The sequence below is a fragment of the Dioscorea cayenensis genome, chromosome 17 (assembly GCF_009730915.1).
Source record: "Dioscorea cayenensis subsp. rotundata cultivar TDr96_F1 chromosome 17, TDr96_F1_v2_PseudoChromosome.rev07_lg8_w22 25.fasta, whole genome shotgun sequence".
Taxonomy (NCBI): Eukaryota; Viridiplantae; Streptophyta; class Magnoliopsida; order Dioscoreales; family Dioscoreaceae; genus Dioscorea; species Dioscorea cayenensis.
Window position 1 is genome coordinate 22294261 of NC_052487.1, and position 18840 is coordinate 22313100.

Consider the following 18840-nt stretch of genomic DNA (forward strand, 5'->3'; position numbering starts at 1 on the left):
GTCTCAAGTATTTATAAATTGCTTTGAAAGTGTGATTGCGTCAATCTAATCGATATCCAATTTAAGGGAAGCATCACTTTAAGCGTAGGAGTATTTATCCCGATGGGCTTGACTGCTTGCGAATCTGGGGATAGCCTGGCAGCTATCTTTTGAAGCTTTTTCCATCCTTGGAGTATGTCTGGCTCCGGAGACTGGGAGGGAGGCTGTTGGGTACAATAGGATCGAATATTTAATTGGATGGAAGAGCCCAAAAAGCAAGTTAAGCCAACGTCCTTCGGGTCTATTGGTACACGGGTCGCCGATAGAGCTCTCACCGAGTGGTGAGAGTTCGATTATCGACTGATGGTACATTTCTGGGAGTTGTGAATAGTGATTGTGTACGGGTGGTTCCAGTGTCCATGTGAGTGCGGTCCTGTTCCCACTTGTTTCACCGAGGTTTGTGCATGTCTCTGGGTCTTTAGTGGGTTTGTCCCGCTTCTCTTTTCCAAAAAAAAAAAACAAGTTAATAACAGAACATGGTCGAAAATTAATGGTGTGCCCCGTTGTTTGCAGGAGAAGATGGTGGTAGCATCAGCTACCTTTCCTCGAGAACACTCTACTTGCAAAAAATAAATAAATAAATAAATAAAGGATGAGGTGTCCAATAAATGGCACTTGCCAGAAGCTCATGGACCCTTCTTTTATCTTCCGTTCCGTGACCTTCGCTTGCCTTCTCTTCTTTTCTGATCATACTTCTCATTCCTATATCAAGTCATCAAGATATCTTCGCCAACATACCCAACTACCTTACCATTAGCAGTAGTAGCAACAGCAGAAGTGGATTTGATCATAAGCTTTTAGTATCCTTGCAGGGTTAATATATATATATATATATATATATATATATATATATATATATACATTACCATATATATGGCTCTGGTGGCTCGTTTGTGCAGGAGAAGTAGTATTAGGAGGAGTTCTCTCCTTCATGGTGGATCGTTTTACAATGCATACATGGGAAGCAGTAACACTGCTGGCGAGAAGAGATCACTGTCATTAACAGACGATGCCCGTTCCATCACATATAATTGTTCACCTTCTTATTTGGCATACTACTCAACTGACAGTGACCGGGCAGACCACCGTGCAGGAGAGATTTCGGTGAAGACTTCCAATACTCCAACTCGACATGGTGGGGGTCGTGGACAGAGTCGACGTAGCCTGCTATGGAGTAACCCTTGGGATCTTGTTCCCTTTTCTTTCAACAACCGTGGTAATTATTTTCATTATTATTATTTTTTAATTCCTGTTTAACACTCTTGACGCATCATGCATGCTTGGGAGTTGGGATGAAGTAAAATTTATATTTGTTATATGTGTGTGTGCGTGCGCATTCTATTTCTAATGCATGCATGCACAATTGTGGATGAATTTAAATTAATATATAATATATATATATATATATCTAGGGAGATTTGGAAATGTTCTGGAACACATGTCAGGGAACCTGAACCAGCTTTTCCAGAACCTGGTGCCGTCTCGCATATTGGGCCGGCTCAAGGAGGACGACAAACGCTACAAATTGCAATATGAGGTCCCCGGATTCTCCAAGGAAGACCTGAAGATCACCATTGACAAGGGCTTCTTGACAAACTCAGGTGAACACCAGGAGGAAGAGGGAGATGAGTCTGATCATGATGATTATGATGAGGAGGAGGAGGATGGGTACTGGCACGGCAGCAGGTATAGATGTTAAATCACAGAGAATGTTAAAACCAGAAAGTTCAGTAATCAATCTGATATAAGTTGAGAAAACACACTCAGAGAAAACACAAACAGTAAGCATAAAAGAACTAGAACATTCGTCATAGTTTTTCTTATCCATTCAGTCCTCTCTTACAAACATATATATAATTAACAGAAAAGAAACAAATACTGAAAAGACAAAATTACCCTTAACTTAACCATTATGATATCTCTCCAACGCCTCGAACTTAAACAAATGCTTTAGATGATGCTATCCTAGCCCTTGATTAATTTTCATCCTCTCATTCACTCCAGCAACGAACAAAACAATATTTCAAACCAAACTTCAGTAATCACATTGATACATCAACAGAATAACCACACTAAGCTTCAACTCCATCTTCAGTTACATTGCATAACCTTCAATCAGACAACAAACTTCCCCTTGATTGAAGGCTACAAAGACCTAAACATTCTCTGAATTTATAGAACTGTTGAACACTTATACATTTGGTAAACAAATCAGCTTGTTGATCAATAGAATTGCAATAATGTAAACTCACCAATTTGTTATTGACTAATTCTCTGATGTAATGAAACTTCACATCAATGTGTTTAGATCTACCATGAAGAGCAGGATTTTTGGCAATTAAGATACAAAATTTGTTATCACACAATATAGGAAAAGCATCTTCAACTTGAATACCAAAATCTGTCAAAATTTTCTTCATCCAAACACCATGACAACAAGCTCCACACAAAGCTATATATTCAGTTTCTGTACTAGATAGAGCTACTACATCTTGCTTCTTTGATGCCCAACATACTGCCCCAGAACCCAAATTAAAAACAAATCCCGAAGTACTTTTTCTATCTCTCAAATCACCACACCAGTCACTGTCTGAAAACCCCTCTAAAACAAATTTTGAACTTCTATAATACTGAATGCCAAAATCCAAAGTCCCTGCAACATATCTGAGAACATTTCTAGCAGCTGCAAACTGAATTTTAGTAGGACAAGCCATAAATCTTGACAACAAGCTTACAACAGGCATTAAATCAGGTCTTGAGTGAGTTAAGTAAAGAAGTTTACCAATCAAACATCTGTAATATGTTGCATTTGCTTCTTCAGATTGTTCAAATAACTGTTGTTTTGTACTTGCACTTATAGGGATAGACAATGCTTTACATCCTCGCATCTTGTATATCTTTAATAACTCTTCTGCATATTTCTTTTGAGATAAATGAATACCATACACATCTTGCTTGATTTCAAACCCCAAAAAATACTTCATGAGCCCCAAATCATTCATTTCAAACATATTTTCCATCTCCTGCTTGAATTGTTCAACAATCTTCAGAGATGATCCCATATAAATCAAATCATCTACATAAACACATACAAGCAAGATTCCACCATTGGTTTCAATCTTTTTATATAAGATGTGTTCTCGTCTCGACTCCTCCCGAAAAATTCCGCGATTGAAACCAAGAATCTAATTTTTCGTACCACGCTCTCGGAGCTTGTTTTAAACCATACAAGGCTTTGATCAATTTATACACCATCTTCTCTTTGCTCGAATCTCAAATCCCTTGGTTGGGAAACATAAACTTCTTCCGCAATATTTCCATTAAGAAAAGCGATTTTTACATCCAATTGGAAAACTGGCCATTGTCTATATGCAGCAATAGATAAAAACATTCTCACTGTATCTAATCTTGTGACGGGAAAAAAAACTTCTTCATAATCAATTCCATATTCTTGCACATAGCCTCTAGCAACCAACCTTGCTTTGTATTTATCAAGAGCTCCATTAGCCTTGTATTTAGTTTTATAAATCCATTTAACTCCAATCACTTTCTTTTCAGGTGGTTGTTCAACTAATTGCCATGTTCCATTCCTCTTAATTGAATCAATTTCATCAGCCATTGCCTTCTGCCAATGTTTTGAGTTCTCTGCTTCTTCATAAGTTGTCGGATCCGACACAGTCAAGGCAAAACTGCAACTTTCATATATGTCTCTTAATGACCTTACTCTTTGAATTGGAGATTCATCTACACTTGCATCTCTTTCTTGAATAGCCCATAAACCTGTTGAAGAAGTACTTCCATCATGATCCCGTCTTGGCATATTATCAATACCAATAAAAGATATATAAGGTTGTACACCATCCGCTTCTTCAATAGATGCTGAATTCTGTACCCTTGAATTTCTGAACACCACTTGAGTTGCCACATCTTCATTTACTACCCACTGCCAACTGTCATCTTTAGCAAAATATACATCCCTACTTATTATCACTTTACTTGTACTTGGAATAAAAATTCGATAAGCTTTGGCATTTAAACAATATCCAATAAAAATACCTTTCTGTGCTCTATCATCTAGTTTTTGCAATTTCTGTGCAGCTAATCGAGTATAAGCCACACAACCAAACACTTTTAAATGATGCACCTTCGGTTTAACCCCAAACCACACTTCATGAGGTGTCTTTTTGTCGAACCGCATGTGTGGGAGAAATGTTGGATAGATAAGTCATTGTTTTGACTCGCCTCGCTGAATCTCAATGGCAAATTCCTGGCTTTCATCATACTCCTAGCCTTCTCAATTAGTGTTCTATTCTTTCTCTCAGCCACTCCATTCTGTTGAGGTGAATAAGGTACAGTTAACTCATGTTTAATACCAGTTGTCAGACAAAAATTATCGAACTCCTTTAATAGAAATTCCCTCCTCTATCCGTTACGAGGACTTTCGGTTTATAATTGACTCGTCTTTCAACCAAAGCCAGAAATTGTTTAAAATATGTAAACACTTCATGATTATTCTTCATCATGTAAGCCCACACCATGCGTGAGAAATCATCAATGAATAATACAACATATCTACTTCCACCATAAGACTCATTCTGCATTGGCCCACAAACATCAGCATGAACAAGATGTAATTTATGTTGTGCTCTCCAAGATCTTCTTGTGTTAAAAGATATTCTTGCCATTTTCCCAAAAACACAGGCTTCACAATGCTTAAACTGCTTCAAACTTGGTAAACCAATAACCATTTCCTGCCGCTTAAGAGTCTGCAACCCCTGAAGATTTAGATGACCAAATCTGTGATGCCAAAGCAAAGATAATTCATCTTCTTTGACAGCTACGTTTGCAACTTCAATTTGAGAAAATTCCACAGGATATAGATTCTTGGTATTTCTTCTCACATTCAGTAAACACTCACCAGTTTTTGCATTTCTGACAGCACATTCTTTGTTCCCAAATTGAATTATATATCAATTGTCATCCAACTGCCCAATACTCAATAAATTATGTGCTAATTGTGGCACATAATATACATCATGAATTAATTTCAATGCTCCACTCTGAAGAGTTATTGTCACTGCACCTTTCCCATTAACTTTCATATCATTATCATCTCCCAATTTTACCACATGTGACAAAGACTCAGCAAGCTGTGTGAATAAACTCTTCTTGCCTGTCATATGATGTGAGCACCCACTATCTAACAACCAAATTACAGAATTGTCTTGATCATTCTTTATCTCACCATCCTGTACCATAAACATACTTCCAAATTCACTTGGTGCTTGATCTTCTTCATTGTGTATATTTTGATCTTGAGATCTATTTAAAGACCAACAATATGCCTTTATATGTCCATATTTCCCACAATTAAAACACTGAACACTTTGATAATTTCTTCCACCTCTTTACCCAATTGGAGCTCTATAAAACTGCCTTTGACCACCTCTTCCATACTGTTGTTCCTGAAACTGCCTTTGATCATCTGAAACATAACCTCTAGAGCCATCAAAATTGCCTCTTCCATAATCAACAGAACCTCTGGAGCCATCAAAATTGCCTCTTCCATAATCAACAACCCCTCTTCCTCTACCTCTGAAAGTTCGGCCTCTACCTCTTGCAAATCCTCCTCTGTACCAAACTTCACTTTCTTGAGAAGTCCTACTACTTGATGCCTCTCCTTTAATATATAGGGCCTTTTCTGTAGATTGATCTGCAAATCTATTCAATCTTGCTTCATAAGCTTGCAGACTGCCATTCAATTCAGCTAGAGATAACTTGTCAAGATCTCTAGCTTCTTCAATGGAAGAAATGATATGATCATACTTTAATGTCAAACTCCTCATCACCTTGGACACTACATCTTTGTCTTCCAAATCAAGTCCCAAACCTTTAATTTGATTTACTAAAGCTATAACCCTTGTAATATATTGTTGAATTGTCTCATCTTCTCTCATCTGCAACAATTCAAACTTTTGCCTTAAAGTTTGTCTCCTGACAGAAACTAGCTTTGTGGAACCATGATATTCACCTTGTATATGTTCCCAAGTGTCACGCCCGAACCCCGGCTCCCCTGTGCCCAAAGCAGATCGACAAACGGCCACACACCCACCAAGCCGAGGCCCGATGAGGCATGTAAGGCCTCAAAACCCTGCTCTCAACAAATCACAAAAAAACATCTAACGAGAGCAAAGGCTAGAAACAAGAATGGAGTTCAACACTAAAAAGAAATAACTAAGTGTCTTGCATGCATGCTACAAATTTAATCAAATAAAAAAACTATGCCCACAACAACGGGACTTATTACATGCTAAGAAGATTGACGGTGGCCCAACGATCCCTGCTAAGCTATCCATCACTGACCTCTACTCCCCGATCCGAAAGAAAAATAACAACAAAATTTATGAGCTTGATGTCCCAAATGAAGCACCCACTAAAAAAATATAGGGATCACTTATCAAAAATCATGATTTAATGATTTGCAAAAACCAACCATAAGTTTAATTCACATAACATAGATGTCAAAAATTTAGCATATAGGTCCCCCAAACAACTATTGCCCAAAAACAAATCACAAAAATTCATATATTTACCCTCGTGACCCGAGACAAAACAAAAAGTCATATTCTTACCCTCGTGACCCGAGCCAAAAATTAACAAAGGCCGATATTCTACGCGACCGAGCAGCGTGGGAAACTATAGTTTCTAGAACAAAATACGTGTCGACACCGGTCGATGTTTAACCCCCGAAGGATGGGGTTGTTGCAAAGTTAGTTGAGGGACTAATTTCTATATCAAAGTACCTTGTTCACAAAAACGATGAACTAACAAAAATTCAAAAACACACAAAGTATAAAAAAATTTACTAAAGAATATGATCCCATTTTTTGTCATATCAAAAATACACCAGCTAATAGAATACAAACATGAACATATATTAAAAAAATAATAATACTCTTTAATCAAAAAAATTAAATAAATACCCGAAATTCAAAATAAATAATACATAATACATCATCTGGACTTAAACCCAAGAATTATTCACAATTTAAACAAATTTCCAAAATTAAGAAATTTTTAAATAATTATAATTCAATACATGATGTAAAAATTTCGTAAGATATGAAATTTTTAAAAAAAGAAAAAGAAGAAATTTAATTTAAATGAATTATCTTGAAATTCAAAAATTTAAATAAAAATCGAGATTTCATTTCAGATATGTAAACATTTCAAATTCAAAAAGAAGATCATCAATTTGAAATATTAAATAAATTAAAATAATTCCGAAAAATAGTATTAATTATATAAATATAATTTGAATAATATACGTAAATCTAATTATCCAAAAATAAATAAATAAAAAAATACATATTTTTCACAAATTTAACAAGTTTCAAAAAAAGTCTATATACATAGTATAATTTATATGTGGTTACTTACCTAAATGTCTCACAACCCAAGACTCCAAATCGATTATCCAAAAATCAAGCACTCGAAGGATGCCCCTAACAAACATAAATCATGTGCATAAAAGAATGAATAAACACAAAGGTTGGTGAACACATATCAAATTCCTTAAGGTAGTCTATAGGGTGAAAACTAAGGATGAGAATAAGTAAGATCTCACAACCACAATAAAATTCAAGCACCTACCTTGGATCTTTCGTCACAAAATTCAACGAGGAACAAAATATCAAGAGCCTGCCGCCAAGGTCACCACACGACACGAGAAGAGATAGGGTTTCCTCCGGTTTTCTACTCTCCTTTAATTTTTAAACCAAAACAAATATCGCGTGAGGATCCTCGCTCGGGTGTTACGGAACGATAAATCAGATCCGGGAGGCTGGGATAAGATAAGGGTCTCCTTTTAAAATATAAATAAGTAGATAGATTTAACTAAAAGTAATTTAAAATTAATTAAGAGGATGGGGTCCACAAACTCCTCCCTCCTTAAAGGAGTTTAGTCCTCTAAACTCTTACTCGAAAGTATCATAAAAGATACTGGATATCTCTTTTATCTCGATTCTAACTCCCAAGTTGCTTCACGCTCCCGAATGATTGCTCCATTGAACTTTGACATAAGAAATGACCCCGCCTTCTCAATGTTTGCTCCTTAAAAATCCACAATCTTTATAGGTCGCTCCTCATACGCCAAATCATTGCTAAGCTCAAAGTCGAAAACCGTATCACATGGTCGGGATTCGAATGAACTTCTTCAAAGATAGAAACATGGAACACATCATGTACCCGAGACAATGAAGGTGGTAATGCAAGTCGATATGCCACCTCTCCAATGCGTTCTAAGATCTCAAACGGACCAATAAACCGAGGGCTGAGCTTCCCTCTCATACCAAAACGAATAACTCCTTTAGTGGGAGCTACTCTTAAGAACACATGATCACCCACCTGGAACTCTAAGCTTCTTCTTCTATTATCTGCGATAACTTTTTCGCTCGCTCCTGACGCTCGCAGACGATCTCCGATAAGACGAACTTTCTCCACCCGTCAATCGCACAATCTCGCCCCTAACAATTTACGCTTTCTCCCACATCATCCCAACAAATAGGGTGACCCTACATCTCCCCGCCATACGATGCCTTCATAAGGAGCCATTTGAATACTTGATTGATAACTGTTATTATAAGAAAACTCTATCAATGGCAAATGTCGATCCCAAGAAGGCCCAAAATCAAGCATACAAGCCCGTAGCATATCCTCCAGAATCTGAATTGTTCTCTCGATCGCCCATCGCTTTGTGGATGAAAAAGTCGTCGTCGAACGCCAATTTGGTTCCTAAGGCCTTATGTAGACTCCTCCGTAGTGTGCCACGAACCGCGTATCCCGATCGACACAATAGTAATGAGAACACCATGAAGTCTCACTACTCGATCAATGTACAACTCGACTAACTCTCTAAAGTCATGCCGATCCCCGACAAACCAAGAAGTGAGCGCACTTGGTCACCGTCCCACCACCACCCACACACTGTCGAAGCCTTTACTGGTTCGAGGAAACCCAGACACAAAATCCATAGCAATGTTCTCCCACTTCCACTCAGGAATAGGAAGAGGGTGCGTAAGTCCCTACCGGCTTCGATGCTCCACCTTGACCTGCCGACAGTCAAGCTAATCGCGCTACTTAATCGCAGCATCATCTCTTCATGTTGTTCCACCAAAAAGATACCCCTTCAAATCCTTGTACATTTTGGTGCTTCCGAGATGCATCGAGTAGTCGGTATAATGAGCTTCCTCCATGATTTCCTTTTTTTCAATTCCGAATTATTTGGAACACAAACCCGATCACCGAATCTTACTGAGCCATCTTCATGAATTCTAAATTGAACTTGGACGCCCTTTTCCACTTCTTGCCGAATCTTCTGCAGATAACCATCTACTTCTTGTCTCGCTTTAATCCTCTCGGACAGAGTAGGTCTCACCACTAAACACCGCAAATACACGCGGGTGTCCTTTAACACCACTTGTAGGTCCATTCGTCTCAAATCCTCCAAGATAGGCTTCGGGAGGTGATTAATGTAGCAACGCCTATCGAAGATTTCCTACTAAGGGCATCGGCTACCACATTTGCCTTTCCGGGATGATAGGCGATGGTCAAATCATAGTCTTTCAATAACTCCAACCATCTCCTCCGTCTCATATTCGACTCCTTCGTAGTGAAAATGTATTTAAGGCTCTTGTGATCCATGAAACACCTCACAAGTCTCCCCCATACAAGTAATGCCTCCATATCTTCGTGGCAAAAAAATCACCGCAGACTAACTCCGGATCATGAGTGGGATAGTTCACCTCAAATGGTTTCAACTGCTCTAGAAGCATAAGCCACCACATGACCATTCTGCATCAATACACACCCAAGACCCAGCTTTTACAAGCATCACTATAAGCGGTAAAACCCCTTCACCGGGAGATGGAAGTGTGAGAATAGGTGCGAGACACCAACCGGTGTTTCAACTCTTGGAAACTTTGTTCACACCGATCGACCACCGAAAAACTTGCTCCTTTCCTAGTGAGTTTGGTCAATGGTGCCGCCAACACCGAAAAACCCTTCCACAAACCGGTCTATAATAACCCGGCTAGCCCCGAGAAACTGCGAATCTCGCCACATTCAGTAGGTCTCTTCCACTCAACAACGACTTCTATCTTCTTGGGATCAACGAAATCCCATCCTTAGTTATCACATGACCAAGGAAAGCTACCCTCGTCCAACCGTAACTCACACTTAGAGAATTTCGCAACAGCTTTCTTCTCTCTCAAGATGCCTAACACAATCCTCAAGTGCTCTTCATGCTCTTCCCGACTCTTCGAATATACCGTAATATCATCAATAAAAACCACTACGAACCTATCCAAGAAAGGTTTAAATGTTCTATTCATCGGATCCATAAAAACAGTAGGGGCATTCGTCGACCCGAAAGGCATTACAAGAAACTCATAATGCCCATAACGAGTCCGAAAATGCGGACTTTCGACACATCCCCCGCCTTTGATCTTGACCGGTGATATCCCCGACTCGAGATCAATTTTTGAAAAACACCCGAGAACCCTGCAATTGATCAAAAAGGTCATCTATCCGAGGCAATGGATATCGATTCTTTACTGTCACCTTGTTCAACTCTCGGTAGTCGATGCATAATCGCATACTGCCATCCTTCTTCTTCACGAACAAAACTGGAGCACCCCACGGAGAAACACTGGGGCGAATAAATCCCTTCTCAAGTAGTTCCTCAAGTTGCTTCTTTAACTCCTTAAGTTCTGCAGGTGCCATCCTGTAAGGAGCCTTAGATATGTGGCTCGCTCCCGGAATCAAATCAATACCAAAATCCACTTCTCTGTCTGGTGGCAAGCCAGGAAGATCCTCAGGGAAAACATCAGAAAACTCTCTGACCACCTGAATATCCTCTAACACTGGCCCTTCTGATTCAACTTCCACTAATGTTGCAAGAAACCCCGAGCACCCACCCAAGAGTAATTTCCGAGCTTATAGCGGAAATCACACGCAGGCTGACACTGCACTCATTTCCACGAAAGGTGAACTCGACTCACCGTGGATTTTAAACACTACCCTTTTTGCGTAACAATCAACTACAGACGATGAAATCTAGACGGAAAATCCATTCCCAAAATGATATCATAGTCGATCCATACCCATAACATGAAGACGAGCTAGCAACTCATGACCGGCAACAATAATGGGGACGAGTTCTCACATGCTCTACTAAGAACAATATCAACTCCCACTGGGGTAGCAACACACAAATCATACTCAAAAGTAGTAACAGGCAAAACATGCTTCCGAATAAAAGCAGACGAGATAAACGAATGTGTAGCTCCAGAATCAAACAAGACACAGGCATATGCGGAATAAACTGATAATATACCGACACCACTTGCATTTGAGGCATGAGCATCCTCCTCGAGTCAATGCATAAACTCGTCCCCTGTGTCTTCGGCCTTCCAACTTTATGCTCGAGTTGAGGATGAGGGTCTGCTCACCCGACCATCTCCTTTCCCCTGCACGCCGACCCACGTAACCCCGAGGTTTTAGGTGTTGGTTCATGCCCTAGAATTTTTGAACTGTAAAGGATCTTTGTGCTCCAGAAGACTGCATCTGTGGACACTCAGCAATATGGTGCTCCAGACTGCCACACCTGTAACATGCCCCAGTAACCCGCTCGCAATCCTTAGAGTCATGCGCACCACCACAAGTAGAGCATTTCTTCTGGCCAGAACGAGAAGAAGCAGGTGGCAATCCTCGGGATCTCTGAGCTGGCGGCTCACCCACTGTTTGAGACTTATTCTGACCCACATCAGACTTGGATCTTCCTCCATTCCCAGTATCACGATCTCCCTTGTTGTCAAAACTTCTATCTCTTCTTCGCAAAATCTTCCGCTTTGATCCCCGGTGTCACCCCCAAACGATGTCCAATGACTTAGCGCCCCTACCACCTCGCGATAGTCGGGTCGGTGTAAAGCGGCTAAACCCCTCCCGAATATGTGCCTGCAGAGCCTCCCTCAAAGCGTCGGGCCCTCGCTTTGATCATCATCAACCAACTCGAGCATACCTAGAAAGCCTGTCGAATTCCATCTCATACTCATCAACAGTCATACTTCCCTGAGTCAAGTTAATGAACTTTCTCTCAAACTGCACCATCTTGTCTCTGGTGAAGTATTTACAGAAAAGGGCTTTCCTCAGCTGCTCCCAAGATTCGAACTCCTTTCCCCGACGAATCGCGAAGTTCTCCTCCTGCACGCTGGTTTGCTGGGGCCCTCGAGCATGTACACTCCGAACCCTAAGCTTTTTCTTCTTCATTACACTTCATCACCTGCAAAAGCTTTCTCCATTTCTTCTACCCAAACCTCCACATCATCAGGATTGGTAGTGCCCTCAAACAGTAACGGACCAGATCTTTTGAATTCCATAATAGTCTTCTCCTTAAGCTCCTGGGAAGTAGGCGGAGCAGGGAGGAGGCGGCGGTGGTGGGGGTGAGTCGCTGCATGTTGCTCGTCTCTGGTCACGCACCATCCCTACCACTTCTCGAACCAACTCCATCATAGCTTCGTCTCTATCAACCCTTCCAGTCCCTCCTTCAGTGGGGGCATTTGCAGAAGTCGATGCTCGCCCAAACAACTCTCCAACACTCCTACTGGCAGCTCTACGAGGTGCCATTCTGCGAGGCAAACCCAATCAAAATCAGACAAGACTCTAAAAGTTTAACTAACTCTAGAGAATGTAAAACTAACACATAAGTCATCCTAGCAGTCTAAATCAGAAGGTCTATCAGGAATACTAGGATCAAGATTAACTGAGAACTCTCTGATACAACTAAATTTGTCACGCCCCGAACCTGGCTCCCCAGGCCCAGTGCACTGACAAACGGCCACACACCCACCAAGCTGAGGCCCAGTAGGCATGTAAGGCCTCAAAACCTGTTCTCAACAAATCACAAAAAAACATCTAACAGAGAGCAAAGGCTAGAAACAAGAATGGAGTTCAACACTAAAAGAAATAACTAAGTGTCTTGCACAGTTGCTACAAATTTAATCAAATAAAAACTATGCCCACAACAACGGGACTTATTACATGCTAAGAAGATTGACGGTGGCCCAACGATCCTGCTAAGCTATCCGTCACTGACCTCTACTCCTGATCTGAAAGAAAATAACAACAAAATTTATGAGCTTGACAGCCCAGTAAGCACCCACTAAAAATATAGGGATCACTTATCAAAAATCATGATTTAATGATTTGCAAAAACCAACCATAAGTTTAATTCACATAACATAGATGTCAAAAATTTAGCATATAGGTCCCCCAAAACAACTATTGCCCCAAAACAAATCACAAAATTCATATATTTACCCTCGGTGACCCGAGACAAAACAAAAAGTCATATTCTTACCCTCGGTGACCCGAGCCAAAAATTAACAAAGGCCGATATTCTCGCACCGACGGCAAGCGATGGGAAACTATAGTTTCTAGAACAAAAATACGTGTCGACACCGGTCGATGTTTAACCCCCGAGTGATGAGGGTTGTTGCAAAGTTAGTTGGGGACTAATTTCATATCAAAGTACCTTGTTCACAAAAGCGATGAACTAACAAAAATTCAAAAACACACAAAGTATAAAAATTTACTGATAACATGATCCCATTTTTGTCATATCAAAATACACGATTAATAGAATACAAACATGAACATATATTAAAAAAATAATAATACTCTTTAATCAAAAAAATTAAATAAATACACGAAATTCAAAATAAATAATACATAATACATCATCCGGACTTAAACCCAAGAATTATTCACAATTTAAACAAATTTCCAAAAATTAAGAAATTTTTAAATAATTATAATTCAACGATGTATGTAAAAATTTCGGAAGATATGAAATTTTAAAAAAAGAAAAAGAAGAAATTCGAATTTAAATGAATTATCTTGAAATTCAAAAATTTAAATAAAAATCGGGATTTCATTTGCGACATGTAAACATTTCAAATTCAAAAAGAAGATCATCAATTTGAAATATTAAATAAATTAAAATAATTCGAAAAATAGTATTAATTATATAAATATAATTTGAATAATATCGTAAATCTAATTATCCAAAATAAATAAATAAAAAAATACATATTTTTCACAAATTTAACAAGTTTCAAAAAGTCTATATACATAGTATAATTTATATGTGAGTTACTTACCTAAATGTCTCACAACTCCAAGACTCCAAATCAGATTATCCAAAATCAAGCACTCGAAGGATGCCCTAACAAACATAAATCATGTGCATAAAAGAATGAATAAACACAAAGGTTGGTGAACACATATCAAATTCCTTAAGGTAGTCTATAGGGTGAAAACTAAGGATGAGAATAAGTAAGATCTCACAACCACAATAAAATTCAAGCACCTACCTTGGATCTTTCGTCACAAAATTCAACGAGGAACAAAATATCAAGAGCCTGCCGCCAAGGTCACCACACGACACGAGAAGAGATAGGGTTTCCTCCGGTTTTCTACTCTCCTTTAATTTTTAAACCAAAACAAATATCGCGTGAGGATCCTCGCTCGGGTGTTACGGAACGATAAATCAGATCCGGGAGGCTGGGATAAGATAAGGGTCTCCTTTTAAAATATAAATAAGTAGATAGATTTAACTAAAAGTAATTTAAAATTAATTAAGAGGATGGGGTCCACACCAAGCCTCTTTAGAAGTAGTAAATCTTACAATTCTGTCAAAAATTGATTCATCCACTGCCTGATGAATCAAATAGAGAGCTTTAGCATCATCTTTTTGGCTTTCCAATTTCTGTGCTTCTGTACCTTCTTGCAAAACTCCTTCTTCTACAATCTTCCATAAGTTTTGACTTCTAAACAAAATCTTCATTCTTGCACTCCATCGATCATATGCTTCTCCTCTAAACATAGGCACAGATGTTTGCACTATCTCAGTAGTTGATGAAGAGCTAGTTGCCATACTTCTTCTTGTCTTGCTTTACACACCTCACAAAACACTCCAACTACTCAGACACCTTCACAAATCCTTACAAACAAGTAGCAAACACCCTCTGAGAGGCTCTGATACCACTGTTAAATCACAGAGAATGCTAAAACCAGAAAGTTCAGTAATCAATCTGATACAAGTTGAGAAAACACACTCAGAGAAAACACAAACAGTAAGCATAAAAGAACTAGAACATTCATCAGAGTTTTTCTTATCCATTCAGTCCTCTCTTACAAACATATATATAACTAACAGAAAAGAAACAAATACTGAAAAGACAAAATTACCCTTAACTTAACCATTATGATATCTCTCCAACGCCTTGAACTTAAACAAATGCTTTAGATGATGCTATCCTAGCCCTTGATTAATTTTCATCCTCTCATTCACTCCAGCAAGGAACAAAACAATATTTCAAACCAAACTTCAGTAATCACATTGATACATCAACAGAATAACCACACTAAGCTTCAACTCCATCTTCAGTTACACTGCATAACCTTCAATCAGACAACAATAGATTCTATCACACCAGCCTCATGCTACACGCTGATGCCAATGTCGATAACATCAAAGCTGAGCTTAAGCATGGTGTTCTCCGCATCACCATTCCCAGATCCGAGGACAGCAAGTCTGATGCTAAGACGGTTCATATCGAATGACTTTAAACTTAGCCTGATCTTATACACTTTCTTATTTAATTTAATTTCCGTAATTTAGAGCTTGTTCTATGATATTGCTTATCTGCATGTTTCTTGGTATTGTTCCTGTTCTTGTAAACGCCTTTCTTTAATTTCTTTCCCATGTTAATATGTAATGTAAGAAAATAATTAGATCATTTGTGTGTGCTTGTGTGCGCGCTCGCGTGCATGATATGAGAATCTCTGCTTTGACATTGGAGAAGTCTATAACTAAAGGGTTTTACCAATTTGTGCTTGTGTTAGCTATTTTTCCGTCCCTCAGAGTTGTGGCTTAGGTTTGGTGGGAGCAAGTTGCGTGACATTTTTTCCCCTGCCCCTGGTACATGAAGAGCGGTTTAAAACCGTTTAAGTCTTAAGTAATACAAGCTTTATGATTTGCTTGTCCTAATAGATCATCTTGCAACACTCGGTGAAGTCGAGGGGAAGGGGAATCATAGATTGGAAGTGGGTGGTCTGGTAGGTGTGCCTACTTTGCCATGAAATCAACGCAAACGTTTACTTCTCTGTAAATATGCACCTCTGGCCGGGCAACACCATATTCTACAAGCACTCAAAACATGAAACATAATGTCATCTGCATCATCAATCTACTTGAGTTTTGGAAACTGCTAGGAAAGAATCCGACTTAGTGGTGACTTTGTGAAAATTAACCTCGATCCCAAGCAAATTTCAAGCCCCAATAAATTGCAGCAACTTCAGCTCTTAAGATATTGCAACCCAAGCTCAATCGCATTGTAAATCCAAATAACCAATCCCCTTGGCAATCTAGAAATAAACCACCAAGTGCTAAATCAAAGTGGTTGAGAATTATAGACCCATCGACATTGATTTTCACAAAATCATTTGTTTGATGGTGACTCTTTGGTTTTTGAAAGAAGGAGCTTGAAGCTAAAAGAAAAAAAAGGAACAAAAACAAAAAGGAAGCAACTTAAAAGAAAAGATTTCTGGCGCGGCAGAGCTCCAAAAACCAGTTTGGACAATTCAAATCTCTGGAGAAGAAAGAGCGAAGAGGATTTAGTACTAATATGTTGAAAGAGTAGGTGCTGCGGCTGCTGACGCAAGTAACTATATTTGGAAAGTAGTAATTTGTGCATGTGACGTCTATCAATATATATAGTAGGCTCAGACACCTTACGTTCTTCATTATCACTATCACCATATCCGCCCACAACCTTCTGAGCACGCCAGTCATTACACAGGCGAGGAGAATGGTGATGCTCTGACACATGTCTAGATTAGCTGGAATTAGTTCGACCACCATATGATACATGGTTGTATTATATATATACGGAAGCAAGTTTCCATAACTATACTCTTTTGCGTATTTTATGGTGAGTTACTAGATTATTAATGATTTCTCGGTAATGATATATGCTATGCAAGTTTTAAGCATAAATTTCTGTATCAATAATAAATTAATTGCTAAGTATTCTTTCCATTCTTAAATACATGCCATTTAATAATGTTGCACAAGAATTAAGGATAGCATTAAATTATCTAAATTTTAACATAAAAAGCAATCAAATTACTAAACTATCCATCTCTTGAAACCATGCATTTTTCTTAGGACTATAGATATTCATTTTTAAATTTATATAACTTAGGAAATTGATGATGGGTAAAATTGGAAAAAAATAATAAATATTGCCTTGATATTGTAAAACAATAACTATTTTGGAATAATTTTTTTTCTTAAAACGACATGTATTTAGGAACGGAGGGAGTATAAATATATTTCCAATGCTAGTGTTCTACTTCAGTTGCTTAAAATCTAAAACCTAATTAAATTATTTACAAGAGGTTCAAATCTCCTCAATAATTATAAATTCCGGTCTGGAAGTTGGCAATTTTTACTAGTTGCGCAAGACTAATCTTGAAGCAAAATTGGAGTTTATGATTGAATGGTTGAGAGTAGAGACCTGATATGGTATTTTGTTTTATCAGTGCCGTCTCTTTCTTTTTGTTTTCTGCCATTGAAGTCGATGTGATATGAAACCTTGTTTTTTCAGTTTGTCATTTTTTTAGACAGTCTCCATGACAGGAATGGGAGAGGTTGTAATTTTATCACCATTTGCAAGTGAAATTTATTGTAATTTATTTATTGGCTCATGGGTTGTTAGCATGTGAAATGACTACTTCATGTTATTTGTATCATCATCAATCAATAAGTAGTTTCAACAATCGTCCTCCACCATTCTTTCCCCCTAAGATGTTGACTAAAGTTGACATAGAGATAGTGTATGATACTTTGAGTTGGGGTACCATTCTTGCTACCTTAGTGAACATGAATCTTTCTAGCAATTGGGTCTCCTATATTAAAGCTTTGCTTTAATTCCACTTCTTTCTCTCTTCTTATCAATAGAATTCCTACTGAGTGGTTTTACCCTTTAAAAGGGTTAGACAAGGTGATCCCCTCTCTCTCTATCTTTTTATTTTGGTGGCTCATAATTTAAGTGCCATGCTTCATTATGCCAGACAGCTTGGCCTTATCCCAGGTTTCTCTAACAATATGAGGTACAATTTCAACCACCTTATGTATGCTGATGATTTCATTCTTATCACTACTTCTAGGAATTCTGCTAGAAATGTCAAGCTTTGTTTAAATCTCTACCATCAGCTTTTTGGCCAAAACCTAATTTGCACAAGTTTGAGATCTACTTTCCAATTTGGTTCAATAATAAGGTATCCTTCAGTATTTGTTCTTTTCTAAATTTCATTCATGGTAAAACTCTTTTCAAATACCTTGAGGTTAACATTTCTCATAAACAGCTAGCTACCTCTCATTTCAATTACATGATTGACAATCTAAATGCTGCTGTTGAAATTAGGGCAAGGCCAAAATGTCTAAGGTTGGAAAAGTTGTTATTATCAATAGCGTGTTGATGACCACTCTTATTTACTACTTGTTGGTTTATCCCATCAGAGATTCTATTTTAAATAGGATGTCCCAAATTTCTAGGAAGTTCTTGTAGGCCAACAGTAACAATGGAATAGGTACTCCTTTGGTGAATTGGTCAATTGTTACTTCTAGTAAAACTGAGGGGGGAATGGGTATCAAAAATCTGTTTGCTGTCAAGC

At 38.4% G+C, this 18840-nt stretch overlaps 2 protein-coding genes and 1 long non-coding RNA gene across 3 annotated transcripts; 1 reads left to right on the forward strand and 2 right to left on the reverse strand.

The window, feature by feature from the left end:
• Nucleotides 1-155: 155 nt before the first annotated feature.
• On the forward strand, nucleotides 156-1799 carry LOC120280401 (26.5 kDa heat shock protein, mitochondrial-like). The gene is made up of 3 exons (XM_039287248.1): nucleotides 156-435; nucleotides 553-1255; nucleotides 1452-1799. Exons 2-3 carry the CDS (start codon nucleotides 913-915, stop codon nucleotides 1736-1738), a joined length of 630 nt encoding a protein of 209 aa, XP_039143182.1. The 5' UTR covers nucleotides 156-435; nucleotides 553-912; the 3' UTR covers nucleotides 1739-1799.
• A 275-nt stretch (nucleotides 1800-2074) lies between these two features.
• Nucleotides 2075-3101, reverse strand: LOC120281310 (uncharacterized mitochondrial protein AtMg00810-like). The gene is made up of 2 exons (XM_039288166.1): nucleotides 2292-3101; nucleotides 2075-2128 (listed from the first exon to the last, which is right to left on the reverse strand). Exons 1-2 carry the CDS (start codon nucleotides 3099-3101, stop codon nucleotides 2075-2077), a joined length of 864 nt encoding a protein of 287 aa, XP_039144100.1.
• Nucleotides 3102-6322: 3221 nt separating this feature from the next.
• LOC120280404 lies at nucleotides 6323-14749 on the reverse strand. The gene is made up of 4 exons (XR_005542332.1): nucleotides 14472-14749; nucleotides 14259-14323; nucleotides 13193-13205; nucleotides 6323-6402 (listed from the first exon to the last, which is right to left on the reverse strand). It is a non-coding gene; the product is annotated as an uncharacterized LOC120280404 (long non-coding RNA).
• Between the last annotated feature and the right edge of the window lie 4091 nt (nucleotides 14750-18840).